General features: G+C 42.4%; 1 protein-coding gene across 1 annotated transcript in view; it reads left to right on the forward strand.

Moving 5' to 3' along the window:
- The window catches only part of CDS1 (CDP-diacylglycerol synthase (phosphatidate cytidylyltransferase) 1), a 76,981-nt gene that overhangs the window by 22,876 nt on the left and 37,614 nt on the right, over positions 1 to 16,491 (forward strand). Inside the window, 2 exon segments of the mRNA XM_010845963.1 lie at positions 7,879 to 7,975; positions 14,846 to 14,943. Of these exon segments, the coding sequence (XP_010844265.1) occupies positions 7,879 to 7,975; positions 14,846 to 14,943 (195 nt within the window).

A 16,491-nucleotide genomic window follows, 5' to 3' on the forward strand; every position in this document is an offset into this window, starting at 1 on the left:
TGATGAGTCTGGCTAAGAATTTGTCTATTTTGTTTACCTTCTCAAAGAACCAGCTTTTAGTTTTATTAATCTTTACCATTGTTTCTTTCATTTATTTCTGCTCTGATCTTTATGATAATTTCTTTCCTTCTGCTAACTTTGGGATTTTGTTGTTGTTGTTCTTTTTCCAGTTGTTTTAGGTGTAAAGTTAGGTTATCTATTTGATGTTTTTCTTGTTTCTTGAGGTAGGATTGTGTTACTTTAGACTTCCCTCTTACAGCTGCTTTTGCTGCAAACTATGGGTTTTGAGTTTGTGTGTTTTCATTGTCATTTGTTTCTAGGAATTTTTTTATTTCCCTTTTGATTTCTTCAGTAACCTGTTCATTATTTAGAAACGTATTGTTTAATTTCCATGTGTTTGTATTTTTACAGTTTTTTTCCCTTATAATTGATATCTAGTCTCATAGCATTGTGGTCAGAAAAGAGGCTTGGTATTACTTCAATTTTCTTACATTTATTGAGGTTTGATTTGTGACCCAAGATATGGTCTGTCCTGGAGAATGTTCCATATGCACTTGAGAAGAAAGTGTATTCTGCATTTGGATGGAATGCCCTGAAGATATCAGTGAGATTCACCTGATCTAATGTGTCATTTTAAAGCTTGTACTTTCTTATTAACTTTCTGTTTTGATGATCTGTGCATTGGTGTAAGTGGGGTGTTAAAATCTCCTAGTACTATTGTGTTACTGTTGGTTGTCTTCCTCTTGGATCGATCCCTTGATCATTATGTAGTGTCCCTCCATGTCTCTTATAATAGTCTTTATTTTAAGGTTGATTCCGTCTGATAAGAGGATTGCTACTCCAGCTTTCTTTTGATTTCCATTTGCATGGAATATCTTTTTCCAGCATCTCACTTTCAGTCTATATGTGTCTTTAGGTCTGAAGTAGGTTTCTTGTAGACAGCATGTATATGGGTTTTTGTATCCATTCAGCCAGTCTGTGTCTTTTGGTTGTAACATTTAATTCATTTACATTTAAAGTAATTATTGATATATATGTTCCTATTGCCATTTTCTTGATTGGGGTTTATTTTTTTTTAGATCTTTTTCTTCTCTTGTATTTCCTGACTAAGTCCCTTTAACATCTGTTGTAAAGCTTATTTGTTGGTACTAAATTCTCTTAACTTTTGCTTTTCTGTAAAGCTTTTGATTTCTCCATCAATTTTGAATGAGATCCTTGCTGGGTAGTTCTGGCTATTTGGTACTCTCTAGGGTTAGGAATCTCTGGTAGTCTAGGGTCTTGGAGTTAGCACTCTGGCTCCATAGGCTCAGGGCCTGATCTCTGGCTGGAAATGGAGATACCATAGGTGGTTTGTTATTGCATTAGATGGGATTAAAACAAATACACAAAAATGAGAAACAGAAGGCACACCCCAGACAAATGGCAATTATAAAGTCAGGCAAATAATAACTAAAATAATGGAATTTACACACATACATATACACCCATAAGCAAAACCAAAACAGTCCAAAAAAAAAAAAAAGTACAATAGATTGACCTGGTGAACAAAGGAAATCAAAAGTGATATCCACCAGTTAAGAACATAAGTAACTAAAGCACAAACTGGAAAATAAAACTAAAGCAAGATGCTAACTGGGGAATTTTTAAAGCAATGAAAACAAAGCTAACAAATATGGTGAGAAACAGAAAAGAAAGAGAAGAAAGAACTAATAGAAATGCAAAGTTTAAGATAGATAAAGATAGATAAGGTAGATAAAGATTTATATGTATTAAAGACTAACTGAAACAGGAAAAGAATAGTAGGAAAAAAAGGAATAAATGTAGAAAAAATAATAATAAATTTTTAAAAATTAAAATTAAAAAAGAGAAAGAAAAAAAATAAGGAAAACTCCACAGAACCATAAAAGGCCAACACAGAGGCTGAAGTATATAACAAAAATTAAAAAATGTGCTTTAAAAAATTCTCAAAAGCTTAAAAAGATTGAATACTACTACTTAAATTGACAACTGCAACAACAGAGGGAAAAAAAGGAAAAGAAAAAAAATCCAGAAGCAACTACAGGACAAGTCAAAATATAAAAAGAATAAATGTTCAAGTGTTTTTCTTGAGTCTCTGCCATCAGTGTCCGTTCCCTCGATGGGAGTCCCAGTTCACCTCACCTCCCTAGGATGCCCTCCAATGCTGCTGGTCTCTGGACCTGCTTCCGGAGCAGCTCATACTCTAATCCGGTTCTACACCTGTGTGTTCTTGCCTCTGATGTCCACAGTTGTCAGAACTAGTGCGTGGTCTTTTGTCAGAATTCTCATTGTCCTTTCATGTATTCCATAGCCACAGAGTCAGCTTAGTTGATCATGTGGATTTAATCTGCAGCTTGTACAGCTGGTGGGAAGGTTTTGGGTCCTCTTCTTTAGTCACCCTGCCCCTGGGTTTCAGTTGTGGTTTTATATCCACCTCTGCATGTGGCTTGTTCACACGGATTTGCTCCTAAGGCTGCCCTGGAGGACTTGGGTCTGCCCCAGTGAGGGCCAGGTAGGGGGTGGCGCAACTGCTTGGGTCATGGGGGCCCTGACAACACCAGGTACTCAGGGGAGCCGGAGGCTAGGGCAGCAGGAAATATTGTGCTCTAGAAGGATATGACAACCCACTCCAGTATTCCAGCCTGGAAAACCCCCGGACAGAGAAGTCTGGCAGGCCACAGTCCACAGGGTCACAAGGAGTTGGCCATGACCAAAGTGACCCCGTGTGCCCAGACGCAGGACTTTTTCTAGTCTCTGGCAGCTCTGTCCCAGTGGGGTCATGCATGGAGGTGGCATGGTTGCTTGGATCACGGGGACCCTGGCAGTACCAGCTATGCAGGAGCGCCAGAGGCTATCATCACAGGAGATATGGTGCTATTAGGGCTTTTTCTAGCCTGTGGCAGCTATGCCCCAGTGAGGAGTGAGTGTGAAGGTGGTGCAGCTGTTTTGGTCGTGGGAACCCTGGTGGTGCCAAGTGTGCAGGGACACGGATTGCCTCAGCCTCAGGAGTTATGGCCCTCAGTCTAGTTGCTCAGTGGTGTCCAACTCTTTACAACCCCATGGACTGCAGCATGCCAGGCCTCCCTGTCCAATGCCAACTCCTGGAGTTCACTCAAACTCATGTCCATTGAGTTGGTGATGCCATCGAACCATCTCATCCTCTGTCCTCCCCTTCTCCTTCAGCCTTCAATCTTTCCAAGTATCAGGGTCCTTTCCAATGAGTCAGTTCTTTGCATCAGGTGGCCAGAGTATTGGAGTTTCAGCTTTAGCATCAGTCCTTCCAATGAATATTCAGGACTGATTTTCTGTAGGATGGACTTGTTGGATCTCCTTGCAGTCCAAGGGACTCTCAGAATCTTTTTCTAGCCTCTGGTGGCTGGCGATCAGAAGGCCTCTTTGGCTAATGCTTCTCCATTGCTCTGCCCATTCAGGCACTTGGAGGGCTCCCCTGCCTGGGGTCCTCTGTTGCTCAGTGTGTTAGGCACATAAAGGGGCCCCGCTGACTGGGGTCCTACTCTGGTGTTCCGTGCATAAGGCACTAAAAGGGCTCCCCTGGTGGGGTCCTTCTCTGTTGTTTGGACGTCAGGTGTTTGATGGGCGAGCCTGTCTGTTGTTCAGCTGCTAGTGCAGGCATGTGGAGAAAGAGGCCATGGTGATGGCACCACCCCTACGCATGACTCAGGAGTATCCACTTGCCTTCATGGCTGCCTGATTTTCCTCCAGAGGCATTTCCCACCACAATCTCCTCCCTCATGTCACCTCGGGCCAACTCCCCACAGTCAACAGCAGACCTCTCCCTGGGATTGCTCCACAATCCCTACGCTTCAGCTCCCAGTTGCTATGCCTTCTGGGAAACACGCGTCCCTGTCTGGGGTACCTATGGCTATGACAAGGATTGTCTGTGTGATTCTCATTCCATTTGGGCTGTCACAGATCAGCTGCTTCACTCTCAGCCTCAATTGTTTCTCCTCTGGTTGTGGGGATCGGACCCCTGCTTCAGTTCCCCCACTTGCTGAGTGCAGGTCCAATCCTACTAACTCTCCTTTTTTCCCCCTACTTCTTTCATTGTACTGAGTGGTCAGTGACTCCTGTCTGCTCTCAGCTGGTGTTCTTCAAGCACTTCTGTGTCTGAAGGTGTATTCCTGATGTATCCATGGAGAGAGATGTACTCCACGTCCACCTACTCCTCCGCCATCTTGTTCAAAGTCCAGATAAAATCTTTAAAATGAAATTCCTTGGACAAGATTTATGTTCATTTTTAAGACTCTAATATATAATGCCAAAGAGAGCATTAGCCATTGATACTAGAAGGAGCTTGAAAAGTCTTCAGTCCCTTGGCAGGTGTCCCAGTCTGTTTCTTGACCTTTGCATGGATCTGCGGAAAGGAATATTCATTAGCCAGCGAAGTGGCTGGCTTTCTCCTTGAGTGAAGAGCTTCTTCAGCAATGAATCTAACTTAGTAGTTCTTTCCAGGGGCGATGCCTTGGGTTTTGTACCATCCCCCACAACCTGTGAACATTTGGCAATGTCTGGCTGCTGAGACGGCTCAGTGGTAAAGAATCCACCTACCTATACAGGGGACCTGAGTTTGATCCCTGGGTCGGGAAGATCCCCTAGAGGGGGAAATGGCAACCCACTCCAGTATTTCTTGCCTGGAGAATCTCATGGACAGAGGAGCCTAGAGGGCTACAGTCCATGGGGTTACAAAGAGTCAGACACTACTGAGCATCCATGCACAGAGACATTTTAGGTGTCACAGTGAGAGAGGGCACTGATAGCACCATCCTACAGTCCATGGAACAGCTCTTCACGGCAGAGAATGATGTGGCCCAGGTGTTACTAGTTAAGGTTGAGAGACCATGAAGATACCCAGGCATAGTCTTGCTGGTGCTCTTGTACTCTGTCATACCGTCTTCCTTCTCCCTGGGAACCTGCACATTTCCTGTCCACTTCCTCCTAAGGCTGGTAGATGGGGTTTCTCCAAAACCCTACCCTTTACTAGATGGCCCATCAAGTTCTTGTTTGTTCTCGAAGAGTGCCTCTGTGCTCTGATTCTTGGCTCAGATGAACTCCCTTGTCAGCCTCGGTCTTTGACAACTCATGATGCTTGTACCACAAGGAAAAAAAAATTTTGTTGTTTTATTACTTTTGAGATAAAAACCCCTAAAGAGTTGTAGTTACAGTAAGACATTGTGCATCACATGCCTGATTTGAGCAATAAATGTGTCATCGCTTTAGACAATTGCTTTTAAGGACACTGCTTGCTTTTTAGTTGCTTCAGTCATGTACAACGCTTTGCGACCCCATGGACTGTAACCCTCTAGGCTCCTCTGTCCATAGGATTTTCCAGGCAAAGAACACTGCTTAATTAAATACTTCTTAGAAATTTCATTTCTAGCTCACAGAGGTCCTGGAGACAGGAGAGCTTGAATGAAGCTCTCCTATATTGGTTCTCAGTTCCTTGATCTAAAACAATCTGTGAGGTGATGACTTGGACTCAAAATTAAGGCTTCCTCTAAGGTGATCATGGTGGCATGGTAAGGGAAGTCAAGAATTTTGAGTTTGGAACTAGACTTTTCTCTGGATTTTAGTAACAGTGGTACATACATTTTGCATATCAGAGCTCTGTTTGGAGTTAAGGGTTTCTCCCTTGAGAGGTAACTTTTGGTTACCTTATCAGTGGATTATTATGTTTAAATCTGTGCTTTATGTGCTTAACTTTGTATTAGGTTTTCTTGGGAGGTTTGAGGAGTCATTTAAATTACAATAAGGCAAGTAAGTCTTTGATCTTGTTGGGGAATTTTTCTGGGAGGAGTAGCATTAATATAATAAAAGAGAGTAGGTCTCTGTTTAAATCTCTGGTTCTCTGATGTTCAAGGCCAGCCCTTTAGTGTTAGAGGTGCACATGGACCTTGAAGTTCCCGCCAAAGACTGATTTCCGACACTTGGATAGTGTCCTTTGTCTGAAAAATGTTCTCAGTGATTCTGAGTTTGAGAATCAGTTATGAAGGAAGGCTTAGTACCTTTCTGAGATTCATACAAACAAGACAGGGTTATTACCCACAGACTGGCTTGTGGTCCTTTATTTACCTCTGACTAGCTCTGCGACCTAGCTCAGTTTCGTAATCCATCCATTCATCCTCAAAGAGTTCGTTCTATAAAGCCAAATGGAACCTTTCAGCTGTAGCTTTTCAGCACAGCCCCAAAGCTTTCAGTCTCATGAAAAATGTATGAGTCTACATGCAGAGTTAAGCAGGAGAGGGAAATAAAGTTGGGTAAGTACAATTTGACAAACTTGTGCAAAACCTTGAAAACCATTTAAAAGAGCTTGGATTTAATGTTGGCATTTTAGGTCTTGTGTGCAGAAAGGATGTGATCAAAGGGATTTTTGAGAGAAGAGTAGATCTGGGTATCCAGACTATCTAGGAGAGTGACTGAAGACAGGGAATGTAATTAGTGTTTGACAAATGAATGGAATCAGCTAATATTTCTGTTATAGAGTGGAGAATACTTAGAATAGGGTGTGCCTATGTGTTATCATATGTTGGGTCAAAATGTCTGTGATATAATTTAAATGTTATAATTTCAATTAATAGAAGTCAGAAATTATTGAGTAGAGTGTAAAATGAATGTAGAATGAATAAACTCAGAGGGCAGGAATTTTAGATTCAGAAAGCATATCTTTGTATGTTGTTATTGTTGGTGTTCAGTCGCTCAGTCGTGCCTGACTCTTTGGAGCCCCATGGACTGCAGCATACCAGGCTTCCCTGTCCTTCATTGTCTCCCAGAGTTTACCCAAGTCCATTGAGTCAGTGATGCTATCCAACCATCTCATCCCTTATTGCCTTCTTCTCCTTCTGCCCTCAGTCTTTCCCAGCAATGGGGTCTTTTCCAATGAGTTGGCTCTTCGCATCAAGTATTAAAAGTTCAGCTTTTAGGGTTGGTCCTTCCAATGAATATTCCTTCTATAGGTGTTATTAGAACAATTTGGGGTGTTTCATACAGTGTCTGCTGACGTTTTTCATGACATAGCCACAGAAAGAGTGCAGCTATTTGTAAGGTGCATTAGGGGTGTGTGTGATGCCCCTGTGCTGGGGGAGATGGGCTTCCCAGGCCCTTACTGACAGCAGAGGGTTAAGCAGGTCAGGTCACACTCAACCACCAGGGACCAGCCAGGTTTTTTGCTCAGGGGAGCTCTGCTCTAAGAACCAGCAAAGGCCCAAGAAGAAAAGAATACTCTACTGCTGAAGGCTCTGTCCCTCAGGAAAACAGGCTGAAAGAAGTTGAGCTGAAAGAAGTGACCTTCCGGTTGGCCTTGTCCTCAATGCCTGACCTCCCTGCACCTTCCTCATTTTCCTGAAATTGCTAGTCTCTCCAGTTTCAGTTCTGCGTTGCCCTTTCTTTACTTTTTCTCATTAGAAGGCCATGCTCTCTGTTATACCCCACCGTAACATCATTACCATTTATATCAACCACCCCGAAGGAGGGACCTCCTTTGAGTGGGCTGTCACCTGGCCCCTCCTTCCCATCTGAATGACCTGAGGTGGGATGTGTAGACATCCTTGTTGGCCACCTCACTTCCCAGCCTCAGAGGATCCATCCTCATTCATGTGGAACATGAGCTGGTTTTCACTTTTGGCACACATAATTTTCACATTTCCTTTAGCTCTCAGTGACGGAGCAATTGCTCTTGGTTTGACTGGTTGGTAATCGTTGTTATTGTACGAGGCAGAGTAGGTGCATGGGGATTCCTAAAGTGTAGTTAAGGGAAATCTGCTAAGTCTGGCAATTTAGTAGTGAAACAACATGCAAACATGTAAGAATACACTGATGCTAACTTTACAAACATTTCCTTTGTAGATGGAAAAACTGGTGGATTCGTGGAATTCTTACTCTGACGATGATTTCGTTGTTTTTCCTGATCATCTATATGGGATCCTTTATGCTGATGCTTCTTGTAAGTGTTTTGTGTTTGCACAAGTGTTTCTCACTTGCTTTTACAGCATTAGTATTGAAGTAATTTGAGTATGCCATGAAGAAGGTGATTCAAGACTTGGTAACAGCAAATGTAGTTCCTTGAGGCATATTCTGGTTTATGAAATGACCTTGACTGATCTTTTCCACTTGCAAATTGGCCAGTCAGTGTGTTCTCTATGTACAGAGACGAAGTACATACAACAGATAACACAACTTTGTGTCAGAAACTGTGCCAAGCTTTCAGTAGAAAGAAATACACACACGTCTTCAACATATGTGACTATCAGCTAGATCCCTGACTTCAAGAGACTCAGTCTGATGGCAGAGACGTATAGGTAGCCATATGAATAAAGAGTATAGTAAATGAGTGAAATAAACTCTGTGATCTTATTGGGAAAGCACAGTAAAAAACAAAAAGAAAACTGTGCCAGGCTATCCCAGGGAATGGTGCATTGGGGCTGAAAACAGAGCACCTATGTCTGCCCTCATGGAGCTTACTGTCTACGTACTAAAGAATTGATCAGATATATCATCACAGGCTGCGGTGAGCATCTGGACAAAAGAATAGGAAGCTAAGAGAGCAGAGGGGGTGCTGGTAGGCTTCCTGGACTTTATCCAGTTCTCAGCAGCAGCACAGTGATTGAAGGCTGAGTAGGAGTCACGGGGTGAAGCAGAGATCTTGGGGGAAGGATCGTCACAGCCAAGGTTTCCTTGTGTATAAAAACCTTGATCACCAAAGAAGCATGAAACATTTGAAGTCCCAAGTGGTAGAAGTAAGAAGGAGAAACACATTTTGTTAAACAAATTCATCACTTCCCGGGTGCTGAACTTGGTTTAGCAGTGAACAGTGAGGGCCTGTTCTAGGGTTATGCATGATGTCCCTTCTTTTTATTATTTGTCTTCATCCATCTCAGTTCCTATCTCCAGAAACAACCCATGGCACTATTCTTGCCTGGAAAATTCCATGGACAAAGGAGCCTGGCGGGCTACAGTCCAAGGGGTTACAAAGAGTCAGACATGACTGAGCGAATAAGCATGCATGCACACATCTCAGTTAATTTAGTCCCTCTTATGACCTTACCTCCCTCTTTGTTTTCTGGCTGCCTGGACACCCTGAGAAATAGGTTTACCTGCCTTCCCCTCCCCTGTTTACTCATATTCACAGCGATAAAGTTGTAGGAGCATTATGATGATTGTCCTTTTATTTTTGTTAAGAAAATAAAAGAAGTTTTGAAGTGAAATCAGACACAGTTGGAAAAAAAAATCCCATGGACTTCTGAAGTGACTTAGAATACCTCTTTAAAGGACCATAAAGCCTTTTCACTTTTCTTTTCATCCTCTTGTTAATTTTGCACTTTTTTTTTGCATATCCAGGTTAAAAAAAAATGCGAAATTACTTTCTCTGTTGTGTTAATTTGCTGACATTGCAGCTTTTTCTTACAAAGGAAAGATGGATAATGGAAAGGACCGGCTTAGTGTGAGGCTAGAGGGTGCTGAGTATGAGAGCCAGGTAGGCAGGCGTGAGCATTGTTCAAGTGTGACGTGAGGGGTGGGCCCCAGCTGCCAGTCCTCTGAGTCTGAACCCCCGAGGACTCCCAGTGGTCTCAGGATGACATTTCAGGGACTGAGTGGGTGCTGAGCGCTTCCCAGTGCTGTGTGGTGAGCGGTCAAGCTAGGGGAAGGAGAGGTGGGGTGATGGCATTGAGGCAGATGGCCTCAATAAGGCTTTGGGGATGAAAGGATCTTTGAGTAGACCTTGAGGACCTGTCGGGCTGGAGTGAGCACTGTGAGCAAAGGTCCCAGTGGCTGGGTGTGTCAGGAAAGGGCAGGTGAAACCTTTACCAGGAGCTTGGGGCCTTTGAATGTGAAAATGTAATAGGGATCAAATCCTGGAGGCCCTTGAGATACTATGTGAAGATGTTCAGAATTTATTTTGTAAAGCAGTGGGGAGCCATTTAAAATTGTAGGGATCATTTGGATTGTTAGTCCTCTTTCGAAGGTAGTTTTGATCAAAGATTATAAACCACCAGTATCCTGGAGGCACTGACTCAAGTTGGTTTGGTGGGTTCCCAGTGACAAAATGACATTATTCTCCAAGCTGAACTATTTGGTGTGATAACAAGGGCCAGAATTTGTGGATAGAGACCAATTCTTAACCATTCTTTTATGACAGCATTGAAAAAACCTTTAAAAACATCCTTGCATGTTTGGATTCTGATTTTTTAAAGAGAGAGTCATAAGCACATTTAAAGTACTTGGGCTTTTTTGTTTTTCTACTATGAAAGGAAAATGCCATTGTATTGCAGGTTATTTCTTTGGTGAGTTTAATCAGAGAATATTAAAGATCTAGTTAAAATACGTTTGCACTGTTATTGCTCTTAGATTTATGGCACATGCATGCACACACATGTACACATGCATTTCTACATGCTTTGTACTTATGATATGTATGTTAAGGAAACATGGGTAGATATATGCATACACACACACTGTTGGTACTCAATCAATACTATCCGTATTTTAAAGTCTTATTTACCTTTATAACCCTAACTGCTGCTGCTGCCAAGTCGCTTCAGTCGTGTCCCACTCTGTGCGACCCCATAGATGGCAGCCCACCAGGCTCTCCCGTCCCTGGGATTCTCCAGGCAAGAACACTGGAGTGGGTTGCCATTTCCTTCTCCAATGCATGAAAGTGAAAAGTGAAAGTGAAGTCGCTCATTCATGTCCGACTCCTAGCGACCCCATAGACTGCAGCCTACCAGGCTCTTCCATCCATGGGATTTTCCAGGCAAGAGTACTGGAGTGGGGTGCCATTGCCTTCTCCAATAACTCTAACCAGGTCCTTTATATTTTGAGAAGTACACGTTGTACCTAGCTTGCATTTGTCTTACAATACCGGCATTCAAAAATGACTAATTGAAGAGAGTTTTATTAAAAACTTAAATCTAGGAAATGATAGCTACTATTTTAAGATGGAACTGATACTCGCAGTCTTTAAAATAAGAGGTTTTTCTCTTCAACCTTCTATTTATAGTGCTTTAATTGTTGTAGTCACAGCTTGGAATCACACTTTCTAAGTGATGCAGTTACTAAAGCATATCTTGTTTAAGAAGGAAATGGGAACATGTGACAGATATAAGAGGTTCCCCATACCCCTTCCTGGAAACTCCCATAATAATTATTTTAATGCACAATTATTTAAATAGTGCATTTCCCATTGTGAGAGTTATAAATGTTTATTAAAATTACTTTGGAAGGACTTCCCTGGTGGTCCAGTGGTTAAGAATCTGCTTTGTAATTCAGGAGACGCGGGTTTGATCCCTAGTCAGGGAACTAAGATCTCACATGCCATGGACCTAATTTAAAAATATTAATAATAAGGTTTCTTTATAAAATTATTTTGGAAAATAAATAATTAAAAAAACACTCCCAATCCCATCATCAGTGACCAAAACTCAATTAATACTGCCATTTGATATATTTCCTTTCATCTTTTTTTCTTTTAAAAACCATGATTGTAATTGTATGTAATGTGACTAAATGCTGTATCCTTTTTAAACTAAATATTGAATGTTTTGTGTTGCTCCATAGTCCTTCTAACCATTAGCTTTAATACATTCATCTACTCAGTGGAATGCAGTACCTCATAAGTTATTTAAAGCAATCAATGCGTTATTTTTAGACATTCCAGTTATATTCTGGTTTTTCTTTATTGTGAATAATTTTATCCTGAACATATTAAAATGTAAAGCTTTTTCATATGCAGGGCTATTTTCTTCAAACAGATTCCCAGAGTGAAAATAAGCACTGTAATTTGGATAACCCATAGGAGGTACCATAGTTCAAACTCAGCATATCCCAATCTGAGCTTGTGTTCTGTTGCTAGCCGTTCTGCATAACCCTGTCTCCCTCTCAAGCCTTCCCTGGTATCACCCTGTGTTCTCTCTCTCTTAGCCCCTCTGTTTCCTCAACCACCAAATCCAGTCAGTTCTACCTCCTTGGTGTATCTGATTTCCTGTACTCCGTCGTCTTCTGCCACTCATCCACACCCTCTGGGTGGTAGTATCCTACCTGCCTTGCTGTCTCTTTTCTTGCTGCTTCTCCCATCAGCTCTTTCCACTTGTTAACCCCAGACACCCAGGTCTGATCATGTCCTTTCACGATCAGCACCAGCTCCTTTGCTCAGCCCTTCATGCTGTCTCCTGTGATGCTGTGACCAGACCATCTCTCTCTACTCATCCCAGCGTCGTGTTCCAGCATCTCTGGACTGCTTCTAGCTCCCTGCACACCCTCCTCCTCTCCCGTGTACGTGGCTCTGCGTGTCCCCCTCCTTCACCCCAGCCGGCCCCTCCCCACCTCCCCACAGGTTTCCACGTCTGCCTGTGCTTGTATCCGTGTGGCTGTTTGCACATGGTACTGCAGTTGTGTGTGTTCTCCCTGAAAGACTATTCCTCTCTGAGAACAAAAATCCTATGTTATTTCTCTGAATCTTCAATAACTAACTAACGAGAGTGGTGGTGGTGTTTGGTTGCTGAGTTGTGTCCTACTCTTTGACCCCATGGACTGTAGCCTGTCAGGCTCCTCTGTCCATGGGATTTCCCAGGCAAGAATACTAGAGTTGGTTGCCATTTCATTCTCTAGGGGATCTTTCCAACCCCCGGATAGAACCCACATCTCCTGGACTGGCAGGTGGTTTTTTTTTTGCTGCTGAGTCACCAGGGAAGCCCAGAGTAGCAGAGTAAACACTTATGTATCAATTGTTTTCTAATGCTCTTAGCACATTAATTGGGCCAACAGAGGCCTATTGGTGCATTGCTACCTGTACTGGTGGCATGGAGTATTAGTTTCTGTGTGGTCACCCATTTCTTACTCTATTTTGAATTCTCTGTTTTCTGTTTTCCCAGCAGTACCATATTAATTCTGTTGATAAGCTGTAAGTGACAACTATATACACATATGTGTGTGATATTAAAAATTCTTTTTTTCTTCTTTCAGTGAAACTCCATATATAGACCTGATGGTTGTTCTTGAACAAGTGTATTCATAGAAATTGCATGAGTGCACTTGATATTTTAAAAGCTCTTGGTTCTATAAATAGCGTAGCTTTGCCATTTTACCAGCATTGAGTATTGTCCCTGTTCTGTGATTATTTTTGTTAAAAAAAAAAAGACTTGATAATATATACAAAGGTGATTTGAAGGACGGTATTTAGATTTCCCCTTGTGTTTATAACACATTTATAACTTTTTCTTAAAAAGAATTATTTATAGTAATTTGGCATAATATCTTCTTGCCAAGGGGATACAATTATTTTTTTAAGTATGTCATTGGACATGTAATAGGTATAGTGGGGAAAAATAGCCTAAGACTATCCTGGGCGGTAGGTTTGGGAAAGCTGATTTGTGGTGATCTTAAAAAAGAAATCCCAAAGTGTACTCTTTAGCGGAGTTTGGTTCTTTCTGGAAAGGCCCAGATAGTAGTATTTTAGGCTTTAAGGAGCCACATGTGTCTCCATCATATCATCTTTGGGTTTTGTTTTTAACTGTTTAAAGATATAAAGTCCACTCTTAGCTCCAGGGCTGTACAAAAACAAGCCCTTGGGTAGATTCTCTAGAGGTGGGAAAAGTTAGTCTGCTATACTGACAAAGGTTTGGATCTCTTAGTTTCTGGTGATGAGTGTTCAGGTTGACATTTGCTCTTTGAGTCTTGGAATTGACTTAAGCCAACTGGTTATGATGCTGTCAGATCAGATCAGATCAGTCGCTCAGTCGTGTCCGACTCTTTGCAACCCCATGAATCGCAGCACGCCAGGCCTCCCTGTCCATCACCAACTCCCGGAGTTCACTGAGACTCACATAAGTTACCTTTATCTAGATTGCTGGACGCAGCAGTTTGAGGGACTGCTGCATAGACCATCAAAAAGGGATTCATGAATATAAACCCATTTATTCAGCATGTGTGGGGCTTCCCTGGTGGTTCAGATGGTAAAGAATCTACCTGCAATGAAGGAGACCTGGGTTCAACCCCTGGATTGGGAAGATCCCTTGGAAAAGGGAATGGCTACCCACTCTAGTATTCTTGCCTGGAAAATTCCATAGACAGAGGAGCCTGGAGGGCTACAGTCCATGGGGTCGCAAAGAGTCAGACATGACTGAGCGACTTTCACTTACTCGGCATGTGTATTGGAAACTGCAGACAGAACTGCATAGACTTACTTGACTGGCCATTGGGGCTGCAGATGTCGAAGGCTGCTTATAATATGTCAAGGAAGCACTGCTTGGGTTGATCAGAGATGTGTGTTGCTGGCTGAGGGAGAGTTGGCATGGTGGGAAGAATGAAAATCTCTTGCCAAACCCCTGAGTGACTCAGTAAGGATATTTTAGCCATTTGTCCTGATAGTATCTTTATCCTTGGCAAGAATACCAACTTGTTAAAAATAAACGTATGCAAGGAAATTTTCACATAGGATCATTTTCCTAGGATAACTCAAGAAACAAAATCGACAGAAAAAGCCACCCAACTTCAAGAAATGAAGCAGTAATGAGGGATTGATTAAGCCTGGTTAACTGTGACCCCAGCCAGACTATACCTTTCAAATTCTAAAGTACGGTGCCACCTCCTACCTTGGGAAGGATCTCTCAAACGTTATGAATAAAACATTGTTTTGCTTACCTCTTTGGGACATCACTTGATCATAGAGAAGTTGAATATTGAATTTTTGCTGATGAGCTTTAGAATAACTGAAAGTGGGTAGCTGAAGATTTTTAAAATACATGTGACAAGTTACTTATTAATTAAGCATAAATATAGACATTAGGAGCTGTTTGTTAATGTTTTCTCTTGGTTTCAGGTTCTAAGCATCCAAGTGAAATGCTTCCATGAAATCATCACCATAGGTTACAGAGTCTACCATTCTTATGACTTACCTTGGTTTAGAACACTAAGTTGGTAAGTGACTTACAACTGTTTCAGATATGAAAATCCTATTCTTTTCTAAAGTTGGTAAGGAAGCATCCTTACCAGTCAATATCCACCCAGTTGACCTTATAGATTGAGTATAAAGAAATATAAATAAAAAGAATGCAATTGAATGTTGAAAGAATAAAATCACCTTTAACTTTCCATTTCAACATGACTATTTTCAGATTTCATCTTTCACTCTGTGTACAGAGTGACTGACTTATATTGCATATACACACTATTTTTGTCCTCCTTTTAAAAACCTCAGTACTATATTGGACACATGTTTATACTCTTTATAATTACAATGTTAACAGAAAGTTTCATTTTGTGAAATGTTAAAAATATGTTAATCTTTTGGTTTATTTCCCCTCAGTTGATATGAGACCATACATACAACCTGATATTTCTACAAAGACTGGAAGATGAGATATGAAAATAGTTGTGGGTTTTCTTTTTGTTTTTCTTTTTTGAGTGACAAGTTGATTCAGGAGAGGAAAGCCCAAGCTGCGTGTCTGTCTCCCTCCTCCCCTCCCTGCCTCACCCCTGCAGACTGGCCTGTGCTGTGCTGGGTTGCTCAGTCCTGTCCGACTCCTAGCAACCCCATGGACTGTAGCCCACCAGGCTCCTCTGTCCATGGGGATTCTCCAGGCAAGAATACTGGAGTGGGTTGCCATGCCCTCCTCCAGGGGATCTTCCCATCCCAGGGATCGAAGCCAGGTCTCCAGCATTGCAGGCAGGTTCTTACCATCTGAGCACCAGGGCAGGTAGGCAGACTGGCCTACCTTCTCCAAAGCCCCCATGGGCCTGGGGCAGGGGAAGGGATCAAGGCAGTGAGAGGATGGATGACCTTACCTTTGCTGCTCCTGGCTTGGTCTCCTGAAGGCCCCAGGATCTCTGACATGCAGCAAGGAGGGTTGTCAGAGGGAAGAAGAAGGCTCTGATGGGGTCAGTGTGTAAGGCACGCTGCTAAACATTTCAGGGCAGTTGCCAGCCCCTGAAACATTACATATAAAATTATTCTATGTAGAAAATATTGCATGTAAAATTAGTAAATCAGATCAGATCAGATCAGATCGGTCGCTCAGTCGTGTCCGACTCTTTGCGACCCCATGAATTGCAGCACACCAGGCCTCCCTGTCCGTCACCAACTCCCAGAGTTCACTGAGACTCACGTCCAGTGATGCCATCCAGCCATCTCATCCTCTGTCGTCCCCTTCTCCTCCTGCCCCCAGTCCCTCCCCCAGCATCAGACTCTTTTCCAGTGAGTCAACTCTTCGCATGAGGTGGCCAAAGTACTGGAGTTTCAGCTTTAGCATCATTCCTTCCAAGGGCTGATCTCCTTCAGAATGGACTGGTTGGATCTCCTTGCAGTCCAAGGGACTCTCAAGAGTCTTCTCCAACACCATAGTTTAAAAGCATCAATTCTTCAATGCTCAGCCTTCTTCACAGTCCAACTCTCATATCCATACATGACCACAGGAAAAACCATAGCCTTGACTAGACGGACCTTTGTTGGCAAAGTAATGTCTCTGC

Source organism: Bison bison, unplaced genomic scaffold (assembly GCF_000754665.1).
Source record: "Bison bison bison isolate TAMUID 2011002044 unplaced genomic scaffold, Bison_UMD1.0 scf7180017864228, whole genome shotgun sequence".
NCBI classification, from domain to species: Eukaryota; Metazoa; Chordata; class Mammalia; order Artiodactyla; family Bovidae; genus Bison; species Bison bison.